The 25083-nt window shown below is 40.6% G+C and overlaps 2 protein-coding genes across 3 annotated transcripts; one reads left to right on the forward strand and one right to left on the reverse strand.

Annotated features, from left to right (window-relative positions):
• Nucleotides 1-18397, forward strand: LOC109422943 (pterin-4-alpha-carbinolamine dehydratase). 2 transcript variants are annotated; one of them, XM_062845342.1, is made up of 4 exons: nt 1-159; nt 229-406; nt 653-817; nt 17989-18397. In XM_062845342.1, exons 1-4 carry the CDS (start codon nt 119-121, stop codon nt 18286-18288), a joined length of 684 nt encoding a protein of 227 aa, XP_062701326.1. In that variant the 5' UTR covers nt 1-118; the 3' UTR covers nt 18289-18397. The 2 variants fall into 2 exon arrangements, with proteins under 2 accessions (XP_062701326.1, XP_062701327.1); XM_062845343.1 differs by having other exon boundaries at nt 229-352.
• LOC109422944 (N-alpha-acetyltransferase 40) lies at nt 18317-19316 on the reverse strand. The gene is made up of 2 exons (XM_019697840.3): nt 18614-19316; nt 18317-18496 (listed from the first exon to the last, which is right to left on the reverse strand). The coding sequence occupies exons 1-2, from the start codon at nt 19165-19167 to the stop codon at nt 18421-18423; spliced, it is 630 nt and encodes a 209-aa protein (XP_019553385.3). The 5' UTR covers nt 19168-19316; the 3' UTR covers nt 18317-18420.
• Nucleotides 19317-25083: the final 5767 nt, after the last annotated feature.

Genomic DNA, 25083 nt, shown 5'->3' on the forward strand with positions numbered 1-25083 from the left:
GAAATGCAGCGATGCAAAAATATAAACTGTGGTAATTGATTTGTTTTGGTTCGGCACTTGCCGCATCGATGCATTTAAACCGATTTCTCTTGAAATTAGTCTCATTATTAAAACAATAATGTTACTTTCAAGCATTGTAACATCTCAGATTTGTTCAAGGTAGGTTTTTGTTTTACAAATGTATGAAACAAAATGAATTTAGCAATAAGATGCCATACTTCGCTTCAGATGCACTCGTCTAGCAAAGACAACAACCAGATACCTCTCCAGTCAACTGTGGTCCGATGCTCCATCGCCGCTGCGGCATCGATGGTGGGTTGCTGAGGGGAGCTCGCAACAGTCGCCGCATCAGGTAAGTACGTCGTGTCGTGGTGGAGCTGTGGCGGGTGGCACTTGGAAACGGATTGTAAGCGCAACACTTACACCATCAAATGAACTTTCAGAAGAATAATAAAATCACCGCATTATCTCTTGCTCTCAGGTTTTGCTAGAGTCCCTATAATTAGAGTCTGGCGGACTGTCACTTTCTTCCGGAGCCAATCGAGCATGACGTCATAGTGTCCTCACCGATAAATGCTACACCGTGACGTCATGCTCGATTGGCTCCGATCGAAAGTGACAGTCCGCCAGACTCTAACTAGACTGACTCTAGGTTTTGCCTCAGTTGTGCTTCAATAGCAATCTCCAGCAACGATCGTACGCGGCGGCGATCTTGGAAACACGTCGTCAACCACTGCACAGTAGTAGTGCCAGTGCCATTGGATCGCCACAATCAGTTTCACCGGTTCCGCCAGCATCAGCCAAGAAGCGAAAAATGGTAAGCGCAACAAGTGGTTTGGGGGCAGGCGATTATTGATTTTCATATCATTTTGTGATGTGCATAGTGTACATATAAGGATATGGGATGCTGTGATATGAACTTAAGGCCAACATAATACAAACCTATGGTATCTAGTCTTGTCGATTTTAAACTAAAATGGAACCAATTTGATTTAGAAAGTTGTTTCGTGTTCCAGACAGCCTTGAATTGAATACGTTGAGCGAAAACTGCCTAAGACAATGTCTTTTGTACATTGGTTCTCATTCAGTATAATATACATGTAGGTACCTACAACCTGCACAATGTCTATTCTATCATGTTTCAAATTTTCCTAACAGGTCAATGATAGTATTTTATAGCCGTTTCTTCAATCTTCTTATCGCTTGAAGCTAGGTTTACGAATATTTCTATTCGTCATAATTTTCATATTACATACAACATCAGTCCTGGTAGTGAGTCATTTTTAGTGACTTGATTACTACAAAGACCATATCTTCAACGCCCATCCAAAAGTAAAGTGATAGGACGTCCTGGATTATGCGCATAGTTTCGTTTTCGAGCGCATTACTTATGTTTTGTTCATATTGATTTCGTTGGGTGACCAGTATGCATATTTTAAGTTGAGTTCACTGGAAAACTATTCAGTCTCATTAACCCTCCTAAGTCTGGGGTCTCCAGTTAGCCTAGTGGTCAAAGCTATTAGATCACCAACCCGGAGACGGCGGGTTCGATTACCGTTCCGGTTGGAAAAAGTTTCTTGACTCCCTTGGGCATAGTATATCATTGTACTTGTCACACAATGTACAAATTCATTCAATGGCAGCCAAAGAAAGCCCTTCAATTAATAACTGTGGAAGTGCTCAAAGATCACTAAATTGGAGCGAGGCAGGCTGAGTTCCAGTGGGGACGTCGAGCCATAAAAAAGAATAAGGAAAAGAACGAACTAACACGAATTTAAAATCTGAACCCACTAATGGAAAGCTGAAGATTTCATGGCACCACAAATCATATCGTTTATCTAGCGTTTGATGGTTGAGCCACAGACAAACAGACGTAACACCTTGAACGATTTTCATGGAAATTCATCGCCCAGTTCACACTACCACCACCTGGTAGAAAAGTTGCACGAATCACTGTGTTGTGCAATATCGCCAACAAAAGGCGCTAGTGTGAAACGTCAAACGCATAGAAAAACTATGTGTGCGCCTCTGGTTGTGAAAGCCACAACTATGAAAATTTAAAATGTTCGTTGAAAGCGTAGTCGATGGAAATTTCGCAAGTGTTACGTCTGTTTGTCTGTGGTTGAGCCTAGCACTCTCAAAAAAAGGCGCAATCTTGAATTTTGAGCTTTGAACGGAATAAGATGGTTATGATGCAATAGCTAGAATATGATTGTAATTTCATTAGGTAAACCCAACTGCCAACTACTTGATTCAATAGTGAAACTATGGATAATCAAATACTATTGATTTACAACTAAATTTGTTTTAATTGATTTCGAAAAATTTGGCCAATTTGCAATACTTGCTGTTCCAGCACGTTTTTCGTAACGCCTTCTTGGCATAGAAATCGTCGTTCAAAGCCGTGGGAAGGAAAGGGTTACCGTCGTGCGGGGCTTCTTTTTACACTTTTTCATGGTTTTTCAACTTCATGACATTATAACTCCCAGAGTAGTGAATGGATTTCCACAACTTTTACACATAATAATCGTGAGTATGTATGTAGGATGTATGCAAAATTTGAACTAAATCCACAGACAAACAGACGTAACACTTGCGAAATTTCCATCGACTACGCTTTCAACGAACATTTTAAATTTTCATAGTTGTGGCTTTCACAACCAGAGGCGCACACATAGTTTTTCTATGCGTTTGACGTTTCACACTAGCGCCTTTTGTTGGCGATATTGCACAACACAGTGATTCGTGCAACTTTTCTACCAGCAACTTTTCTACCAGGTGGTGGTAGTGTGAACTGGGCGATGGATTTCCATGAAAATTGTTCAAGGTGTTACGTCTGTTTGTCTGTGCTAAATCTATCAATAAACAAAAAAGTTTTTCATACACCAATCGGACACATGCCATATAGATCCGGATGGGGGCTATATTGGACATTTTCAACTATAACAAAACTTCATTTAAAATTCCAGGGTTATTATGAAAACTACTTTATACCAATACTGTAGTATGTATTGACCGTCCAGTTCCAAACTGTTCACGACCGTTCGAAACAGTCGGCGTTTCAAACGGTCGGTGAAACAGTCGGTGACGGATTTGACAGCAGAAATGAGCGAGAAAGATTTCGCGCGCAAACGCGTTTTCAAAAACATTCAAGTGGTGGAACAAGGACAGCTAACCGGTCGTCCTGATCAGCTGTTGCCGGCAGCCAAGCCGCCAGCTTTTTGGCGCGGAAGTCGGGGGGTGTTCAGATGCAATGTTTATCACTCAACAAACTTATGGAAATATTTTTTTCGCAATAAACGTTTTAAATGTTTTAAAGTGAGGTTTCATAAATGCAATTTATATTATTTCCAGGATAATTGCCCATGTTTGTTATTCTGAAGACCTATACGTTTGAAATAATGATGTACTTGAACAAAGTTGCTGATTAATTGGTTTCTGTTGAATACATCGAGAATCCCCTCGATATTCGACGACTGTTCTGAACAGTTTCACAAACAGTCGGGATAATCCAACCTTGAACTGAATACACAATATCACGGAGAAAAAATCCGTTTAAAACAACAAAAATGTTTGTTGTTCCATTTGACAGCTCTGAAAACGATCACCAATATTAGTTGTTTCAAACCAAAAATGTGTCGGTTGAAATTACTGGAATACAGTTCAAATTAAACGGAGTTTATTTATTTATATCTCACTGGGAACGATCACAAACAATACCACAAATTAGGGAAGATTCATTTATTACGTCCATCGTTTTTCGGGATTTCTAGATCCCCCTCCCCCCTCTGTCACGCTATTTTCCTATACCTAATACACGTACTGTCACACTTTCATAGACCCCCCCCTCCCCCCAAATTGTTGGACGTAATTTTTGAACGTTCCCTTACCGGAGATGAGATTCCGAATTCTATGACAGTGCCTGCAGGGTTCCGATGGAAGTCGAACAAGAAGATTCGGAAGTAGTAGCGGGACCGATGCCACTATGCATCCGGTCGAAACATTAATGTTACTAGATTTCGCCTTACGAATTCCGGGACCGATAAAACGTCCTTCTTCTCGTGAAACGAGAAATTCTTCGTTGTGGGAAAGACATCAACGCTCACCTCCGCCATGATGTTTTTTTATGCTGGTGGGAAGAAAACTACCCAGGTAACCACTAAGGGAAGATTCAAATATTACGTCCATCAATTTTTGGGATTTCTAGACCCCCCCTCTCCCCTCTGTCACGCATTTTCCCTATACCTAATACACGTAGTGTCACACTTTTGTAGACCCCCCCCCTCCCCCAAATGTTGGACGTAATTTTTGAACGTTCCCTAAGCACTGTTCTGAGCATTATAACGGCCATTAAACAGCTTTTCAGTGCTAAGTAGCTCTATATAAGCATTCCTAATGCTTATAGGCACTATAACCAGTAAGAACTAAATTAAGCCCTGTAAGCCTATATAAAGCCTACAAGCTGTAAAGAAGTTTGTCAGTGCTGTCACGGGGCTTGGAGCACATGACGTTTATATCAATCAAAATAGATTTCGACCAAAACAGACTCGAGTCGGTCATGATCAATACATTTTAAACATCCATGTCGGACGGGATTGACGAAACGGGATTATTTTTGTTGTTGATGTTGCAATGTTGGCACACCCCTCGATTCTACTACTACACACATACGCTTGAGACGAGACTGAGTGAATTCAGAATGGAGTAGTCCGTCGCGTGGTTAAGTTCGCTTCGAATAAATCTCTTTTATAAATGTTTAATCGAGTGTTTTATTAGTATCGATAATAAGAGAACATGGTGTCAGAAGTGCGCGAAAACGGACATCACGTTATTTCGGCGTCATTTATCTGAAATCGCAAAAAACGGGAGTGAAAAAGACTTTTTAACGCGTGTTGTGCGGGCATCGGAAGCCATTTTGTTTTACCGCGTTCGGTGGAGCAAATGTTTCGTGGCGATCGGCGGATCGACGATCGGAAGCCATATTGAATTGGTAGTGCTCAGCGAAAATATCGGGATCCTCATCGATATGGATCAATCACAGTTTCAGCAGCTCCTGGAACACCAGACTCATCTATTCGCGAGGCTGATGAAGGAAGTAACAGCCAAACAAGCACCGTCGGGAGCCCCAGCAATCCCCGTTCCGCAGCCGTCTCCCTTGGTGGTGGAGGGGGACATGGAAGAAAATCTGAATTTCTTCGAAAGATGCTGGAACGAGTATTCGAGTGCTACTGGAATGGACCAGTGGCCGATTTCTGAGAACGCGAAGAAGGTGAGCATTCTTCTTTCGGTGATCGGAGAAGCAGCCAGAAGAAAATATTTCAACTTTGAGCTGACGCCGGCCCAGCAAACTGATCCGGTTACGACGCTGGCGGCCATCAGAGCAAAAATTGTGGCGAAACGGAACGTCATTATTGATCGGCTCGATTTCTTTTCGGCTGGTCAATTTTCGCATGAATCCGTGGACGATTATGTGACACGTCTCAAGACTCTTGCCAAAGTAGCAAAGCTTGGCAATCTTGAGGACGAACTAGTCACCTTCAAGGTCGTGACGGCCAATCGATGGCCACAGATGAGGACGAAAATGTTATCCATTGCTGACATCACTCTTGCGAAGGCCGTGGATATGTGCCGAGCTGAAGAAATCGCAGCAAAGCGGTCGCTGGATTTATCGATTCCACCCTCGAAACCAGCTGATGTCAACAAAGTGAGTAAAGGTAAGGCGGCGGCAAGAGCACTACGTTGCAAATTCTGCGGAGATCGTCACGAGTTTTCCAAAGGAAGCTGTCCTGCTTTGGGGAAACGCTGCCATAAATGCAACGGAAAGAACCACTTTGGAATAGTATGCAAGGCCAAGACAAAATCGAAGCAACACAGATCTCGTCGAGTAAAGGAGGTGAAGGACAACACGAGCGAGTCCGGCGACGAAACAACATCGAACGACAGTTCATCGGAGACATCGGAAGAAGAATACGAGATCGGGAAAATCTTTGACAACTCGAATGACGGCGGAAGTGTCCTGGCTGTATTGGATCTCAAATTCGGCGAAGTTTGGAAACCAGTTACTTGTGAAGTGGATACAGGAGCGAATACGAGCCTAATTGGGATATCCAGTCTGGTGAAGCTGTGTGGAGTCGATCCTCCTCTGCTACCCTCCAAACTGCGCCTCCAAAGTTTCGGAGGCAATCCGATCAAAGTATTGGGACAGATCAAGGTTCCATGTCGTCGCCGAGGAAAGAAATACCGCCTTGTGCTCCAGGTAGTGGACGTAGACCACCGTCCACTCCTCTCCGCCAAAGCTTCTCGAGAACTTGGTTTCGTGAAGTTTTGCAAAGCGGTAGTGTTTGGAAAACCGAATGCTCAAGACGCACCAGAGAATTTGCTGAACATATACCGGATCAAGGCGCAGGAGATCATCAACAAACATCACGATCTGTTCACCGGATATGGGAAGTTTGCCGGCACAGTATCGCTGGAAATCGACGACAGCATCGTACCGTCAAATCAACCTCCCAGGCGGGTTCCGATAGCGATGAGAGAAAAGTTGAAGAAGGAACTCGAACAGCTTGAAAGGGACGGCTTGATTGTGAAGGAGGCATCGCACACAGACTGGGTAAGTAATTTAGTCATCGTGCAGCGGCCAGGGTCGGATGGTATTCGAGTCTGCTTGGATCCCGTTCCACTGAACAAAGCCCTGAAACGTCCAAACCTGCAATTCGTCACACTTGATGAAATTCTGCCGGAGCTCGGAAAGGCCAGGGTATTTTCAACTGTCGACGCTAAGAAGGGATTCTGGCACGTGGTACTAGATGAAGCCAGTAGCAAATTGACCACATTCTGGACACCTTTCGGGCGCTTTCGTTGGACACGCTTGCCTTTCGGTATAGCTTCTGCTCCAGAAATTTTCCAGCTGAAATTGCAGGAAGCCATCGAAGGTCTGGAAGGCGTCGAATGCATAGCAGACGACGTGTTGGTGTATGGAATCGGTGACACGTTCCACGAGGCGTTGGTGAACCACAACAAGTGCTTGGAGGCACTCTTGGTAAGGCTGGAAGAGAAGAACGTGAAGCTGAATTTAGCAAAACTCAAACTTTGCCAAACTTCAGTGAAGTTTTACGGACATGTACTCACCGATCATGGTCTGAAGCCTGACGAGACAAAAGTAGCAGCTATTCGGGACTTTCCAACTCCAACTAACCGAAAAGAGGTACATCGTTTCGTGGGAATGGTGAATTATTTGAGCCGTTTCATCAGGAACCTTAGCGTAAACCTCACCAATCTGCGAAGGTTGATCTCCGAAGAAGTTCCGTGGCAGTGGACGAGTATCGAAGAGGATGAGTTCAGCAAGGTGAAATCGCTGTTTTCCAACATCGGGACGCTGCGTTACTACGATCCCAACCTTCCATTGACAATAGAGTGTGATGCAAGCTGCTACGGATTAGGCGCTGCAGTCTTTCAGGAGGACGGAGTTGTTGGTTTTGCATCTAGGACGCTAACAGCAGCAGAAAAGAACTACGCGCAGATTGAGAAGGAGTTATTGGCGATCCTGTTTGCTTGTGTAAGATTTGACCAGCTCATTGTTGGGAACCCGAAGGCAGTTGTCAAGACCGACCATAGACCGCTCATCAACATCTTTCAGAAACCGCTTTTGTCGGCACCCCGCCGGCTGCAACACATGCTACTGAACCTGCAGCGGTACTCTTTGTCAATCGTTTTTGTAACCGGGAAGGACAACGTAGTCGCTGACACTCTTTCTCGAGCGCCGGTGATCATCAGCGAACCAGAGGACGAATATAGGAAGTTGAGTATCTTCAAGGTGCTCAAAGAAGTCGAGGATTGCAAGCCCACCAGCTATTTGAGCATCTCTGACCAGCGTTTGAGTGAGATTATACAGGAAACGAAGAAGGATTCATCGATGCAGCTTATTGTCGACTACATCCGTCATGGCTGGCCAACGACCATCGACAAGGTACCCGATAGCGTTAGAATTTACTACAACTACAGAAACGAATTGAGCACCGTTGACGGTTTGGTCCTGCGAAACGACCAGATCGTGGTTCCATATGCACTGCGACGAAAGCTGATCAAATGCTGCCACGCTAACCATGGCGGTATGGAGTCTACTTTGAAACTAGCAAGGGCCAATCTCTTTTGGCCCGGCATGAGTTCCCAGATAAAGGACGTCGTGAAGGAGTGTGCTGTCTGTGCCAAGTACGCTGCTTCTCAACCAAACCCTCCAATGATGAGCCACAACATTCCGGTATTTCCCTTTCAAATGGTAAGCATGGATGTGTTTCTCGCAGAATATCGTGGTCGTAAGAGGAACTTCCTGATTTCGGTCGACCACTACTCCGACTTTTTCGAGGTCGATCTTCTGGAGGACATGACGCCGGATTCCGTCATTCGCATATGCAAGAAAAATTTCGCCCGTCACGGAGTCCCTCAAACAGTGCTAACGGACAACGGCACTAATTTTGTTAATCGCAAAATGGTTGTGTTCGCAAGGGACTGGGATTTTGAACACATCACGTCGGCACCACATCACCAGCAGGCAAACGGGAAAGCGGAGGCTGCTGTTAAAATCGCCAAGCGGATGATGAAAAAATGTGAGGAGACAGGTGAAGATTTTTGGTTCGCTCTACTCCATTGGCGTAATGTGCCCAACAAAATTGGGTCCAGTCCAGTGGCTCGCCTCTTCTCGCGATCGACGAGGTGCAGCGTTCCATCATCTGTAACGAATTTGCTTCCCAAAGTGGTGGAGGATGTACCTGAAACAATTGAAAAGCAACGTAAACGTTCCAAATTCCACTACGATGCCAAGTCTCGCAACTTACCTGACTTACAGGTGGGTTCCCCCGTGTACGCTCAGTTGAATCCGCAAGAAACCAAAATATGGACACCGGGGGTAGTAACGAACCAGCTAAGTGACCGATCGTACATGGTGAATGTTAATGGCAGTGAATACCGACGAAGCCTGGTCCACTTGAAGCCACGGTATGGAAATGGGGGAGCCGATGCCAGCTGCGAATCAGCACCACATTTGGGCCAGCCGATCGCATCGGATCCAGCTCCGATTATTTGTGCACCTTCTTCAACGCCGACAATGTTTTCTGCGACTCCACAACCAAACGAAAATCTTCGAGCCAGCTGCCGTGTTGATGAAAATATTACGCCTCCTGCGATCCAGTCGTTTTCGTCGTCCACAACACCAGTGACAGCACCGAAAGGCACAACGACAGCGCGTGATGATGAGGTGCAGCAACGCGTCGAGAAGCAAACCACACAACAAGTGACTCACGGTTCAACATGCACCCGGCCCAGACGTGAAACGCGCATGCCGCGCAAGTTCAAAGATTATGATTTGAGTTTTGATTAAATGTTTCTTTCTTTTAATGTGGGGAGGATGTTGCAATGTTGGCACACCCCTCGATTCTACTACTACACACATACGCTTGAGACGAGACTGAGTGAATTCAGAATGGAGTAGTCCGTCGCGTGGTTAAGTTCGCTTCGAATAAATCTCTTTTATAAATGTTTAATCGAGTGTTTTATTAGTATCGATAATAAGAGAACAGTTGGCATGTTTATCGGAATGGTGTTGTTGAATAGATAATGGAATTTGATTATCTTGATTATTCCATTTTTTTTTCAATCAAGACAAACTCCAGCTCGTTTCCCTCTTCTTGTGAAACGTTTCCCGACCATTTATATAAACATTGCTTCTCCTGCATCAATTCCTGCGTTCATCACTGTACGATCGGTTATTACTATACGCATATGATGATATAATCAAGATATTTGTAGAATCATACATCGCAGTAGCCCTGAAATATACGGTCTCTTGTTTTGGTTTCAATTCGCATAAACACACGTGTTTTCTGTCTGTACTCCGATACTACATTTTTGGCAACGAGGTGTAAATTGAAATTTTTTTTTGCGTGCAGTGAAAAGTGAGTTACAATTTCGTTTTTACAGTTGGTGGAAGAATAAAGGTGTTGACCTAGGTGTTGACGATCTTATTGAAAAAGTGGTATTTAGTGTTCTTGAAGTGGACATCCGGACGAAGGTATGTTGTAGTAGTAAGACGCTGGAAAAGGCGGTGGTAAATGACTGATTGACGACAACATATGTGTTAAACACTTCTGATCCCCTTGCAACTCTCTAGAGGCATGGAACCCAGGTTTACCGCAAAAGACGCAGCTCTGAAACTCTGATTGAGTAAGAGCGGATGATTGTAATTTTAATCAATGATGTATCATTCCCAAACTATTGCCGTAGTTTTGCCAACGCAGTGACGTTTGAGCTATCCCGGCTATTGCATTTTTATTCGTTATTAGACTTTCGAACATGGAATTTAGCAGCTGAAAGAACCAATAAGCAGCTGAAAGAACCCCAATAAGTTCCGAATCATTTTTGCCAGTAACAAAAATCACAGATACAGCAGACGAATGAAGTCATTAGCATTTTCTTTGTATGTTTTCATCTAGCGATTTTAATATTACATTCTAATTTGTATCGTAACATTATGTACCCACCTAAAAAAAAAGTGTTGACAAACACGTTCTGAGTGAACATTACGACGAGTCTAGTTGCTTGGAAGCCATGTCGCATTGTTATTGCTATGATTGATGCTGAATTATCTGCTATGTTTTGTGAAAAGTCGATTTCATAGTTCATTGTTCTTGATTTTTGATTATTTTATTTGTTTCATTTTATGGAGATTGTCAAATACATATGTATCTGCCTATGTGAGATGGGACTGTGCAACTAAAAATTGCTGCCATGCTTGGCATGTTAAAAGTTGAATAGCATTGAAATGCAACATAACGTAAAAAAATTGAATTGATAACGTGCCAACTTTGATGACAACCGTAAAAAAACTATCTGAAATGTTCACATTTCTTCATTTCGAAAGGTAATCATGTAATTTTTACTGAAGCAGTATCTTGTTGGATATAAGCAAAGGAATTAAAATGCAGTTGTTTACCGATAGTTAGTTGCAACATTAATTTGTGAGTGCTATACCATCTGCAGAGCTAGTGATCATTTTGCTGTTTGGATAGTCAATGTAGGACTTGGGAAACTGATTAGTGAGTCCACCTTATTTAGCTACAGTGAAACTGCAAAGTTTAGACTAGTTTCAGTTGTCTTCGTCGAAGGGTGTTGTATTCATTTGTGCATTGGAAGGGTGTAAGGTTGAAATACGGCTTGATGAAATGCTGAATGGAAATTTGGATCAACGCGTGAGATTTACTGCCATAGTGACTATAATTGTTCGATTGAGTTCGATTCATTATAATTTATTCTCATGTTATACGTGATAGGAAGGTTCTTGATTTAATAGAAATCTATCACTAATAAAAGTTGATCCCGTAACACAATCAGTATCTTCTAGATTGAATTTGAGCTCCATAGCTAAATGCAAATGAGTTCGATAATGGTTGGATTACATATATGTAATGTTGGTCATATTTTTATCAATAAAGTTGATAATTCGCCAATGTTCTCTTATTACGTGAGAATGTTAACTGAAAAAAAGCGAAATATCGACCCATGCGTTGTCTATAATTGTGTGGTATTTATTATTCGGATAATGTGTACCATGAGAGCAACTATATGCTCTTCATTGATGTGTACCACAAGAACAGATGTGTGATGTATATTGGTCGGCAACTGTGTGCCTTGAGAGCAACTGTGTGCTATTTATTGATCGGCAACTGTGTGCCTTGAGAGCAACTGTGTGCTATTTATTGATCGGCAACTGTGTGCCATGAGAGCAACTGTGTGCTATTTATTGATCGGCAACTGTGTGCCTTGAGAGCAACTGTGTGCTATTTATTGATCGGCAACTGTGTGCCATGAGAGCAACTGTGTGCTATTTATTGATCGGCAACTGTGTGCCTTGAGAGCAACTGTGTGCTATTTATTGATCGGCAACTGTGTGCCATGAGAGCAACTGTGTGCTATTTATTGATCGGCAACTGTGTGCCTTGAGAGCAACTGTGTGCTATTTATTTTTTGACAACTGTGTGCCACGGGAGCAACTATGCATTATTTGTTAGTAGGTAACTGCGTGCCATTAGAGCATCTGAAAAACAATTGTGTCATGAGTACAACCGTTTACTATTTTACTGTTTTGCAATTTCGTGTCATGAAAATCAACTTTGTTCTATGTTCGATATACAATAAAAGCATTTGTGTTCTAGCTATTGATCGGCAACCGTGTGAGCAGAGGCAACTAATTGCCATTTATTTTTGACATGCAGCTGTGTTAATAGAAGAGCAATGTTGTATCTTCGCTGAGAGAAGCTTAACATGTATGATACATGTTTGGCTATGTCCAGGTCTGTGATAAGGAAGTATGTTAAAAGAGCAAGTGGTTGTTTCAGTTATAATCAGAAAAAGTATCGTGTTGAAATATGATAAACATATGCCTGCTATTATATGAATGGCTACTGTGTACCAAAAAGACCATAAATAAGACATTTGGTTGATTATATCAGTAAAATTGGTTATTAACTGCTATTCATTAAAATGCAAGTGTGAATCACGAAGCACTATTGTGAAACATATCGAAGGGCTATGTACAAAATAAATGAATTTTGTGGCGCTGTTGTTGAGTTTGCTTGAATGCCAATAAGAGCAACTGCATGAAGATAGTTACATGACATCTATGAGGAATAGAATAAACAGCATTTATTGTATGAATGGTAACAATGATGAACTTTGTTGTAGTTGAATTGTGAGATTGTTAGTAATACAGAATTATGTTTTGATGATTGCTTACACTGTTAATTTTTGCTGAAAAGTGCAAAAGTACTTGGTGTACTTTTTGCTAAGTGTAAACAATATTTTTTTTTAAAAGACCAACGTGATATCTCAGCAGGGCTAAATATTTGCTTATTGTCTAATCCACTAACAGTCAAATGTTTGCCTTTCTCTCTCTCTCCTTGGCGTAACGTCCTCACTGGGACAAAGCCTGCTTCTCAGATCCAGTTTTTAACTGAGAGCTTCCTCTGCCAATGACCATTTTGCATGTGTATATCGTGTGGCAGGCACGAAACACTATGCCCAAGGAAGTCAAGGAAATTTCCTTTACGAAAAGATCCTGGACCGACCGGGAATCGAACCCGTCACCCTCAGCATGGTCATGCTGAATACCCGTGCGTTTACCGCCTCGGCTATATGGGCCCTTAAATGTTTGCCTTTGTGAACCTTAATTCACTTACAATCACGTAAACTTTGCGTGTGTGCCCGTGGAGACTAAGGTTATATCCCAGATAAAAAGCGTTTAAATATGTTTTATATTTTATATCACAGTATCTCAATAGTTGAAAATCTTGCGCGAGTTAAAATAAGAAACAATAAAGAATGTTTTGCTTGAAAGTAAAAATAATTCAGATCCGATTCCATGTATGCGGCATATTATTTTAAATCAATCGTTATCAATGTAATCGAAAACTATTGAAAAATCGTTTATGAGGTTTCCAAGCAAAGAATATGTTGTGCAACCTTACTAAAAAAATATCATGGTGATCAAAATAAAATCTACTGGGGCGACTACTTTTGCCACAGTCAGAGATAAGCGCGAGGTATTTATCAGCCGAATAATTCGCCAAAAGTGGCTTTTGAGCAGCTCTATAAGAGGATATAGAACCAATTAGCTCTGTTAGCCAGGTTCTACATTCGACTATAGAGCCGACTTAATGCCATTTTTACGGCTTAATGGTTACTTGGGTAGTTTGAAATGAACGGAATATCTGGTTGTTTTATCTCCAAACTACAGTTTAGTTCATTTCAACCGGCAGGATTTGTTGGTTCAATCCAGCATGTTGGTTTGTTTCTTCGATTTCTAACTGAAAAGGGACAACCCAAATTCCGGTAAAAACAAACCAAACTGATGTTGGAAAACAACAAATGTATTGGTTTGAAATCACCGTTCTTGAGAAAACAGTGATTAGTAAAAACAACTAAATTCGTAGTTTATTTCGAACCAATCCAAATGGTTTGAGTCAAGGAATTGGCACCCCTATCCCATCAATGCAATGTTTTCGTAGCCAGCATAACAGCGGCTCAAGCATAGGGCTCAAGCTGACAACCTATCTTTCAACACAGCAGCATAATTTTAATGCGGGGTAAGAAAACAAGAAGACCATAACAGTCCCCTGGTTTGAGTCAGCAAAATTTAGTTTGTTTACAACTGATTTTCTGGTTTGTAAATCAACTAACGTGTATGTTGTTTCAAACTAAACTGATTTTTCTCTGTGATGTTAAATGTTAAGCACCACCGGGCAATCTTTACGTTAATCATTTTTTCACAGTGTCGGATCACTTTGCGGTCTTCGGCAAAGTTTTTCGGCATATCCTAGGCTATACTTCAACGTCATTAGTAAGATCGTTTTAGACAAAAACTTCAATTTATGAGTAAAATGCAAAAAAGCACGTTTTCCCATACTAAATTCCATACAAATTTCAATCGCAATGCGGAATACGGGGAAGCAACGAATCGCCCCCAAATTTTGCACAATTGTTTGTGATGTTAAAAAAAAATCGTAAAAGCATTGTTCCAAAAAATCGACTTTGTTGACCCATAGCCTAGTACAAAGTGAAAAAATCTCGCGTTTAGTATCATACAGGCGTATCTACAATGATCGATTTCTCTTCGTCGATTTTCTCTTTGGATTAGGGAAGATTCAAATATTACGTCCATCGTTTTTCGGGATTTCTAGAATTTTTGAACGTTCACTTGTTCCGGAAAATACGACCAATATTCGGATGATCTCTCGGTGTGTTTCGTTGAAGGAGGACTAGGACTAGCATCTAAAACAACAAAAACAACCAAAAATGATTTACAGGCAAAGTTATTAGCCGAAGAGAAAATCGATGAAGAGAAATCGATCATTGTAGATACGCCCGTATGATACTGAGCGCGAGAAATGTTCCTAATATACGGCCCACATTTAATTTGTAAAATCGTTATTTATTAATCGTTGTAAACAAATGTACAAGTTCAAAATAGCGTCTTTGATCGTTGCATCAAATGTTCAGTTATCGAAAAGTCAATTCGAAATGTCCCAGAATCATTCCATTTATGATCATGTGTAGGTATAGACTACCCACTAAGCCGAAGAATCATGGCGTCTACAAAAGCTGAACAAAGTGACATGTTCATTAGCCTGGTACACGGTTTATATGGGAAAATACAAAATAAAATGGAAACACTCAAGCTCCTGTATTCTTTTTGAGTTCCTCTCTGGTACCATATCAACTGTGCAAAATTTCAGGTGGATCGGAAAAACTATGTTTTGGCGCCCGCCATTCTTAGTTTTTCATACGATTTACTATGGGGAAATTTTACTCCTGCAAAGAAAAATCAGTAGGAGTCACCCCTAGATCCCTAAAAATAAGTCGATGAATGATTTCTGTAGAAAACTTCAATAAGAATCAGATCTCCGAAGACAGCAAACCGATGCGACGTTCGTGGAAAAAGTTATTAGGCCTCACCCGATCGATAAAATGACGAGATTTTATTATTTATTGTTATTCCTTACATGTTAAACCGCGTTTGCATAACATTCGGTTTCCAGTCAATAACTTTTTCCACATGCCTTAGATCACTTTGCGATCTTCGGAGGGTTGGTTCCTTGTAAAATTTCCAACAGAAATCATTCATCGATTTATTTTTAGGGGTTAAGGGGCAACCTGTGGCGATTTTTCTTTGAAAAAGTGATTTTCCCCATACTAATTCGTATGAAAACTTAGAATGGCTGGCGCTAAAATATAGTTTTTCCGATCGATCTGAAATTTTGCACACGTAATAAGGGACCAAAATGGAACTGAAAAAGTGTACAGGAGTAAAATGTCTTTTGTTGTCCCACGCTAAGTTGATCCTACCACACACTCGAGACAATGCATGTTTCACCACTTGGAAGTAAACTAACGAAAATATTCAAGAACTTGCTTAATTACGATGCGATGGTTTGCAATGTTGGTCTATGGTACACAAATTGGCATATTACTGGATAGAACGTTGGCCTATTGCTTTCCGAGCGCTAGAACCACTCCTCTCATTTTTTCAATATTTCTGCTGAAGTATTATGCAAACAGTCATAACAGTCATCAATCTTACTTTCAAATTTCATTTTCGGAGCCAAATGTTCAAGTTCGTTCTTTCTGGTTCATACGCAAGCAATGTTTTTGACGTCACTTTACTAATGAGCCAAGATTTGGGTACATAGTAGAGTGGGTCAACGTTGCATGGAGAAAATTTAAAATTGATCGCATCAACCCGGAACAAAGCTTTTTTTAATCTATATTAGCGTCCAAAACAACTGTGCAAAATTTGGAAGCGATTGGTTGCGTTCCCGTATTCCGCATGCGAGTGAAATTCGTATGGAAAAACGTACTTTTTTGCATTTAACCCATAAGTTGAATTCCTTTGTCTAATATCATGTAAATAATGACGTTAAAGTACAGCCTAGGATATGCCGAAAAACTTTGCCGAAGACCGCAAAGTGATCCGACGCTTGAGAAAAATGTTATTCGCATGGTAACTTAGGCCAAAAATTGATATTTATTATTGATGTTATTCTTTTACATGTTAAATGTTAAGCACCACCGGGCAAACTATACTGAATTACTTTTTTCACAAATGTCGGATCACTTTGCGGTCTTCGGCAAAGTTTTTCGGCATATCCTAGGCTATACTTCAACGTCATTAGTAAGATCGTTTTAGACAAAAACTTCAATTTATGAGTAAAATGCAAAAAAGCACGTTTTCTCATACTAAATTCTATACAAATTTCAATCGCAATGCGGAATCGTTGTAAACAAATGTACAAGTTCAAAATAGCGTCTTTGATCGTTGCATCAAATGTTCAGTTATTGAAAAGTCAATTCGAAATGTCCCAGAATCATTCCATTTTTGATCATGTGTAAAGACTACCCACTAAGCCGAAGAATCACGGCGTCTACAAAAGTTAAACAAAGTGATATGTTCATTCCATGTTAATGCTCTAAAGTGCTAAAACCGAAACGAAATGCGTGTTTGTTTGAGTTTTTGTTTTACGTTAAGATAGGCCAAACGAGGGACTATGCCAACGAAGCATCCCGATACCGTAATTTCGGGTGAAATTGATCACTATTCGAAGTTTTTGGCAAATAATTTTGACATACTTATCGATATGGATGAATTTAATGTTTTGAAACAAGTACGACCATGGTTTTCGTCAGTCAACGAGGTTAAAAATTCTACTGCAAATCATATTATTACAAAAAAATATCATTTGAAATAAAAAATAAAATAAAAAATCGGGTTGAAATTGATCAGTCAATAAAATGTTTTTGTAAGTACTGAAAATATTTTTTCCTCCTACAAAAAAACACCTTGAAATGCGAAAAGCTATGCGAAATTTTCACAAGTTTACTAAATTTTTAATTATTTATGTTTGAAGTTTAATAAATCTTAAGAAAACGCCTGAATGTATGCAATTCCCATACTATATACGATATAACTTCTGGAAAAGTACAATTTTATGCATAATTTTCAATATTTAAAGAACTTTTGATGACGAAATCGGATTAAGCGAATACTTGACAGCTAGAAACATTTTTTCGAATATTCATTACATTTGCGACACAGGTACGGTAAAAAAAAAGTTTGAAAGTGTCTTTGAAGTTCGCCCGACAGGCAGTTTCGGAAAATATTTAATTTTATACAGAAATATGTGACTAATTAACTGTAAAACATGCAAACTCATCATTCAATAACCCTTAAGCCAGGTGATGATCATTTTTTACAAATTGTTTAAAGTTTAAAGCGTTATTTTTAACAAATAAAAATGGCCCTCTCGTCGATCAATTTCACCCGAAATAACGGTACCCTATGTTGAATTTAAAAAATATTCAAAAGTTTCCAAAGTAGCCCCACATTTCAAAAGTAGCCCCGCACGACGGTAACGATCTTTTTTTGCTCCTATCCCCAAAACGCAGGTCGTAAAACTAACCGAAGAGCAGCGCAAGGAGCAGCTGCAGCCACTGTTTGACGCCGGCTGGACCATGGTCACCGGGCGGGATGCCATCTACAAGGAGTATCTGTTCAAGAACTTTAACGAAGCGTTCGGCTTCATGACCCGCGTGGCTCTACTGGCCGACAAGATGGACCACCACCCGGAGTGGTTCAACGTGTACAACAAGGTGCAGGTCACTCTGGCTACCCACGATTGCGGCGGGTTGAGCGAACGGGACGTCAAGTTGGCCAAGTTCCTGGAGGAAGCCGCTAGCAAATATTGAGAGTGGATCGAGAGTGAAACGCAACACATGTTATACAGTTGTTGTAGTTGTATTTTAACCTTAAGATGTTAATCAGTCACGATGAATATAAAACAATTTTCCTGCTGAATGATGTCCTAAAGCCTTGCTAGCCTAAAGCATAGATTTACTCATTATTTCATACGCTTCGTTGTCAGACTTGTCCGGGGAGGTCTCATCTACGTCGTATCTGAGAAAGGATGAAAAAGTTATGATTATGTATTATTTTCATTATTTTGAAGAGATTACGATTAACCGTTATTGCAGAAAACAAGTTAATGTTAGCTACACATTTCACATAACTCACCCCAACTTCCGGTAGAACCGCATACCGTCCTCGTTGTTCTTCAACACCGTTAGCACCAACCGCTCCATACCGTAGTGCCGAACCATCGCCTCAAGCGCTTGCATCATGAAGGCTCCCAGTCCCTTCCGTTGATACTCCGAATCCACCTGCATTTCGTAGCAATACAGCACACTCCGACCATAGTCCAAGTCGAAGCGGAACATCGTGTAGCCAGCGGGTTTCTTAGTCTTCCGGTCAAGGGCCACCAAATACCGGGCCCACGCTTTGTTCAAGTCCGATTGTTTGACCTTCGGTTGCCACCCGAGGCTGCAGGCTTTGTACTGTGGTCCAACGTTTTTCTCCGCCAGCTTAAAAGCCCACTTGAGCGTCTTGGAGTCCATGTCGGCCTTCCGCCGGCAGTACAAATCCAGCTCGCATCCGTTCTGGTCGTACTTGAGGAAGTCTGGGAAATCTACCATGGGATTTACCTGCCGATTAGCCTTCTCAATGGACTTCTGCTGGGCAGTTGCCGACGCGGCAGAATTGCTGTTGGTTATTTCCTCCAATGCGGACATGTTATGGGTGATTTTGGACACTAAAATTACACTTTAAACAAACTATACTTTTCTAGACCCTGGCCTTTTGATGCGCTATGCTGCCGAGCAAAACATTCAGAAGCATGAAGGATGAGCGCGAAATCGGTCGGTGGGAGGCTGACTGCTTGGAAGTAGTAGATTTTGACCCAGTTTAAAAGCGTCAAGCTCGCCAGTCGATACTGAAGCCAAATTGTGCTAGTACCTCAACTGAAATTCGAGCAGTATCTGATGAGAGCTTGCACACTGACAAAATTGTCCTTCTCTTTCTTTCCTTTGGCGTCGGTCCATAAAGCCGTCTTTGAGGGCAATGTTTACAAATCGTGTGAGAATAGGGTCCTAAAATTAAAGACGAAATCTCGCTTATATTAAATAATACGATCAAGCATGGTATTCTAATCGGAATTGTACTTTACTCGAACTTGAAAAACAAAGGAATAATGAGAAAATTCAAAATAAGTAAAATGGTAAATAGTTCTACTTTGACATTTGAGGACAACCTTGTGTGACTGAGCTCGACATTTTTCGCACTGGGATTTCAAAAATGTTCCTATCTGACATACACAGTGAAAAAAATCACTCAAAGTATGTGTTATAAGCTAGGGACGAGACAAAAGGCTAAAAAAATAAAAATTATATATTTTTAACTACGGTTAATAAAAACGTCAAAAAATGAGTTAATATGTACTCTTTAACCATATATTGTGGTTTAAAACAAGAATACCGATAGGACTTTAGGAGCCTATTCGATGAGGTTAGGTTTTTACTGCAAGCCTCCATATGCGCAGCCTGGCCCGATGTGGTTTAGGCTGCATGAGACCACAAACTTATTTGTTGTTTGTGATGAGACCAGGCCCCTGACACGGCCTATATCAATGCATTGGAATCATGGTAGACAGGATGTCCTGGGCGCTAATAAATAGTGCCCACCGTCAAATGCGAAAACATCAACAATTTTTTGTTTACCGTTTATTTTGGTTTGTTGATCAGTTTTTGGAATCACTCGCTTTAATATTAATGTACGGTAAGAGGAGCATGCGATTAGTTGAATAAAACAACCCAACAAACACGCATTGTGAATGTGATTTCGTGTGTGGCTCACAACATCAAACAAAAGCTGCGTTTGTTGATTACACGCTACTTTCAATTTGCACGAATATGATGTCGTTTTCGTTTTTGCGGCGGTGCTACACCGCTTCGTGCTACACTTTCCACCACAAAAACGAACATTTTCGGCGCAGTTGCATTGGTGTGTGTGAATAAAAACCAAAATATTTACAATTTTGCGAACGCTGATTGGTTGACGCGGTGTACACCTGCTACACTCCCGATTTTCTGAGTGCTGCACTATCTTGAGCGGTGCAGAAAAAGTGCTACACCGGTGCAGCACGAAAATCAAAAACGAACATTTTCGGTGCAAAAGTGCTGCACCGGTGTAGCACCACCGCAAAAACGAAAACGACATGAGTATAAAGCAGTTAGATGTTGGCTATGATAAATTTCATTGATGCCAGGGGCCTGGATGAGACTCTCAGCCAGGGTTTCTGATTTCCACTTTGCGTCTTCTTTCACATTCGAAGGTAGTCAGCAGCGAAAAGTTGTCGCATTATACGGTACGGTAAGAATCGTTACTGGTGAACGGTAAATACGATTTCCGAGTGTACCGAGATAAATCTGCTGTTGAAAACTCAGTAAAAAGATGGAAAAAATATTGACGGTTTCCCCCCTTATCGAACGTGACGATTTGAATCCGTCGCGGATGAAACCGTCGCCAGAGTCGTCGCAGCCAATCAGCAGACAGGAGTCTGGCGTTTCTTCGATCTCACTAGCACAAACAGCAGCAGAGGTGGTGCTTGATTCAGAAATGCCAACTAGAAGTTGGCAGCGCGTTTTGCTATGAAAGCAACATACAATACTGAACTCAGTGAAAAAATTACTGAGCTGGAACATCTGAATCTTATGTCGTTTTCGTTTTTGTGACGGTGCTACACCGCTTCGTGCTACACTTTTCACTTCAAAAACGAACATTTTCGGTGCAGTTGCCTTGGTGTGCGTGAATAAAAACCAAAATATTTACATCTTTGCAAACGTTGATTGGTGGACACGGTGTACACCCGCTACACCAAATATACTATATTAACAATATAGGTCACTCTTACGATTTTTTGGCGACACCTTTTAAGTGAATGTGGCGCCACCAAGCGTCAGAAGAGGTACTACTACACACTAAATGCATGCGCTAACCGAATGACGTTTATTCTGTCGAACTGTCATTGCATGATGGGGATGCCCATTTCTTCTGAAATAATCGATTAAGATTAATCGATTTTTTTCAACTATACTCAAATTAGAACAAATTTAATTCTCTCTTCTTAAACAATTTTTGGCGTATATTATCGTTGCAGCACCAAATCGAAGTCGCGACTCGCGACATGCGAAATAACTTTAACCCTTTTTAAGGCAGCGGCAACTATATTGCCACCTTATACACATATTTTTTTCTGTTCGTTTAGAAAAATTTTACAACTTCTGTTTTAACTGATGGACACATTAGGCCTTTAGAGGCTCCATTAGAGCCATAACAAGTATGAATGGGCTTTTTTAGAACAAAATGTCTGCCCAAAAACTTCCATTTTTGGGTGCATAAAGGTTTTTAAGCTCGAACTTCTGTTGTGGTCAGCAAATTGAAAATCAAATGATGGGGAATAAAAGGCCCATGTTCCTTATACTTGTGGACAACATTTCAACTTGATTGCTTCATTACTTTTAGGAACTCAGCCATTTGAAAAAATGTACTATTATAAATGGGCACGTACTAAAATTTCCTTATCGTCCAAAATGGTTGACCAATCGACTTCAAATCCACACATGTAACTCATGAATATTGGGGCAATAACTTATCAAAAAACCAGCATGATTGATAAACGCATCACAAAATAACAACATTTTAAACTTTGTTGACAAAAAGTTGAAATTTAGACCAATTTTTTTCATACAAAATCGACCATCGATTTTTTTGAAAATAAAATCGTATTTGATCATTACACCACATGTGCTTTATATTCCAATGTAGAACGAGTTGATTCCGTGCCTGGTTTTCTCGGCCTTATAAAGGGTTTAACTGATAAACGTACATAACAGACTAAAACACAGAAGACCCTAAACGAGGTTTCCGTTAGCGAGTTATGAACGGTATTTTCTCCGGAAATTACACAAGAATTTTCTTGTGGGATCCCTTTAAGAATTGCACCCTGGATTGTTTTTCTCCAAGATTCCTACAAAAGCTCTTGGGGGATTCCTCCTAGAAATAATTCTGGAATTATTTTAGGAGCTCCTTTCGGGATTGCTTAGGGAGAGCGTTCCAGCGTTCCTCCTCCATCCTCCAACATTTTTTCTTATCAAATTTCTCCAGCAGTTTTGAAAAAAATCCTCCAGATATTCGTTCTGGTTTTTTTTTTCAAAAGTTCCTTCTGGGATTACATATCTCCATGAATAAAACACAATCAGTGAAGTACTAGATTTGTAGTAATAAGTTGAATTTTTGTATAATGAGAAAGTAACTTCTCCGTTACTGCAATAAAATGGTAACTGCAATAATGGTAATAAAAAAGCAAGGGTTTTATGACTGCTAGGCTGATTTGATGTTGTTTGAGCAAAACTTTGGGTAACTGTGTTGTTGTATTCTCATTTATTGCAACTTCAATAACATAGTTCCCCAAAGTTTTGCTGAGGCAGCATCACCGTTTCAATGCAGTAACGGAGAGTTTAGCATCTCACCATACAAAAAACCAACTCATTACTACAAATCTAGTATTCACTTATTCCTTCTGGGAATCCCCGATAAAGTGCTTCTGAAGACATTCCAAATTTATAGAAATCTCGGAAGGAATCACAAAAATAATTCTTGGAGGATTTTTGATACTTCAAAGAGAAGACTTCTGAAGGAATCCTGGAAAGATCCCTCGAAAAATATTAATTAAATTGTTCATATAAAATCGCGTTGGAGATTTACAGAGTCACTCCATCCCAGAAGACCTTGTGGAAATCCTTAAAGGACGGAGTGAATTCCAGAAGGAACTTTTGGAGGAATACTGGTATAAATCCCGGTTGAAATTCCCAGAAGGAGGAATTTTTGAAGGAACTCTTGGATAAATCACTGAAACAACTTTGGAGGAATTCAAGAAGGAACTCCGGGAGGTATTCGTAAAAAAAACTCCTGAGGGAATCGTTGAAGGAGCTTCTGCAGGAATCCAAGAAAGACTCCAAGAAACTCCTATAAGGAAATCTTGTAAGGAACTTCTTAACGAATCCATGAAGAGAATTCTTGAGGATTTTTAGAATTAATTCTTGAAGGAACATCAGAAGAAATTGCTGTAGTAATTTCAGTAGGAACTCCTGGGGGTCCCTCGAAGAACCTCTGGAGAAATTTCAGAAAAAAAACTTTAAATCAATCTCTGAAGGCACTCTTGGATGAATTTCAAAAAGAACTCCTGAATGAATCTCTGAAAAAAAAACTCTAGGAGAGATCAAGGGGAATGACATATCCTTTTTCTAATTGGAAAATCCGCATTTATCCGTTCCTAACCGTCGCTAACCGCTGCTAACTGAGCCGCAGGCGCAAGGAAACCGATTAGTCCGGAATAAAACTATCAGTATTCGAATAAACTCACAGTTCACTTCGGAAGAACAACGAAATTAATCGAATTTAAATATTTTCATTCTCAGGTCCGGTCCCGGAGCTTATTTTTTGTAAGCACGGAATGGATGCAATGTCTTGCACTCTGCCACAAGAAATTTGACGTGCCCTTCTCGCGCTTTGTATCATACGGGCGTATCTACAATGATCGATTTCTTTTCACCGACTTTCTCTTTGGTTAATAAATTGACCAGCAAATCATTTTCGGCTGTTTTTGTTGTTTTAGATGCTAGTTCTAGTAGTCCTTTACTGAAACACGCCCAGAGATCATCCGAATATTGGTCGTATTTCCCGGAATAATCCGAAGGGAAAATCGATGAAGAGAAATCGATCATTGTAGATACACCTGTATGATACTAAACGCGAGAGTTGGTTGGTGATCTTCCGGATTTTTTGTAAGCTTTCCAATCCGATGTATGTATGTCAGCGTGGACATTAAGAAAGATGATATTAAAAGCCATTGTCAAAGGAAAATAGCAACCACCAGGGCAAAATATAAGCTAATTTTGTTGGAGTAAAGTAGTAACAGCCCCCTTGTACTAGAATTATAATAACGATGAATGATGATGACTGATGAGATCTGTCTGAGTGTGTATGTGTACAAGTATCGACGAAGCATATTGCTGAATAATTGTGTTGATTGTTTTGTTTTTATCATTAGTCCGTACTAGCCCGTTGGCAAATAAACAAATGTAAAAACGCACTCTGAGAGTTAATCCATTTCTTCTTGCACACTCAATCCTGAACGAACACGATTCGCTAATCGGGGCGCAGTCGTGACCTAACCAGCGAATCCGGACTGTATAACCGTGTCCACTACGAGGCCAAGTTCAACAAATTTTGAGGGTGAAAATTTAAAATTTCTAAGTTAAACGATTTCGGTGACATTACAATGAGGGAGCATTCAAATTCTTCTACAGATATTGAGTATTTTACAGATAAGTAGACTATTTATATTCGTAGATGTCATCTAATGAAATATTATTTTGTTTGTGTACCTATATTGTAAATCGATTATTTATTAATCGATTATTTGGGAACAAAAAACTTCGACACCCCTAACATCTTTTTTTCGAGAAATGTCACCTTGCACGGTAAACTAAAATTGATCAAAATTCAATTATTGACTTTTTCTGACAACAGGTGGTGCTGTAATCATTCGTAAACGGCGTCTCCATGTCGTTGTATGTGAAAACACGAAG

The sequence above is a fragment of the Aedes albopictus genome, chromosome 1, assembly GCF_035046485.1.
Source record: "Aedes albopictus strain Foshan chromosome 1, AalbF5, whole genome shotgun sequence".
Classification (NCBI taxonomy): domain Eukaryota; kingdom Metazoa; phylum Arthropoda; class Insecta; order Diptera; family Culicidae; genus Aedes; species Aedes albopictus.

What these genes read in the sequence shown, in the direction of transcription:
- LOC109422943 (XM_062845342.1), top strand. Translation starts at nt 119, where the DNA reads ATGTTACTTTCAAGCATTGTAACATCTCAGATTTGTTCAAG. An exon ending in GTGGCACTTGGAAACGGATT is followed by an intron (nt 407 to 652) that starts GTAAGCGCAACA and finishes GACTGACTCTAG; the next exon opens with GTTTTGCCTCAGTTGTGCTT. An exon ending in CAGCCAAGAAGCGAAAAATG is followed by an intron (nt 818 to 17,988) that starts GTAAGCGCAACA and finishes CCCAAAACGCAG; the next exon opens with GTCGTAAAACTAACCGAAGA.
- LOC109422944 (XM_019697840.3), bottom strand. Translation starts at nt 19,167, where the DNA reads ATGTCCGCATTGGAGGAAATAACCAACAGCAATTCTGCCGCGTCGGCA. An exon ending in CGGTTCTACCGGAAGTTGGG is followed by an intron (nt 18,497 to 18,613) that starts GTGAGTTATGTG and finishes ATCCTTTCTCAG; the next exon opens with ATACGACGTAGATGAGACCT.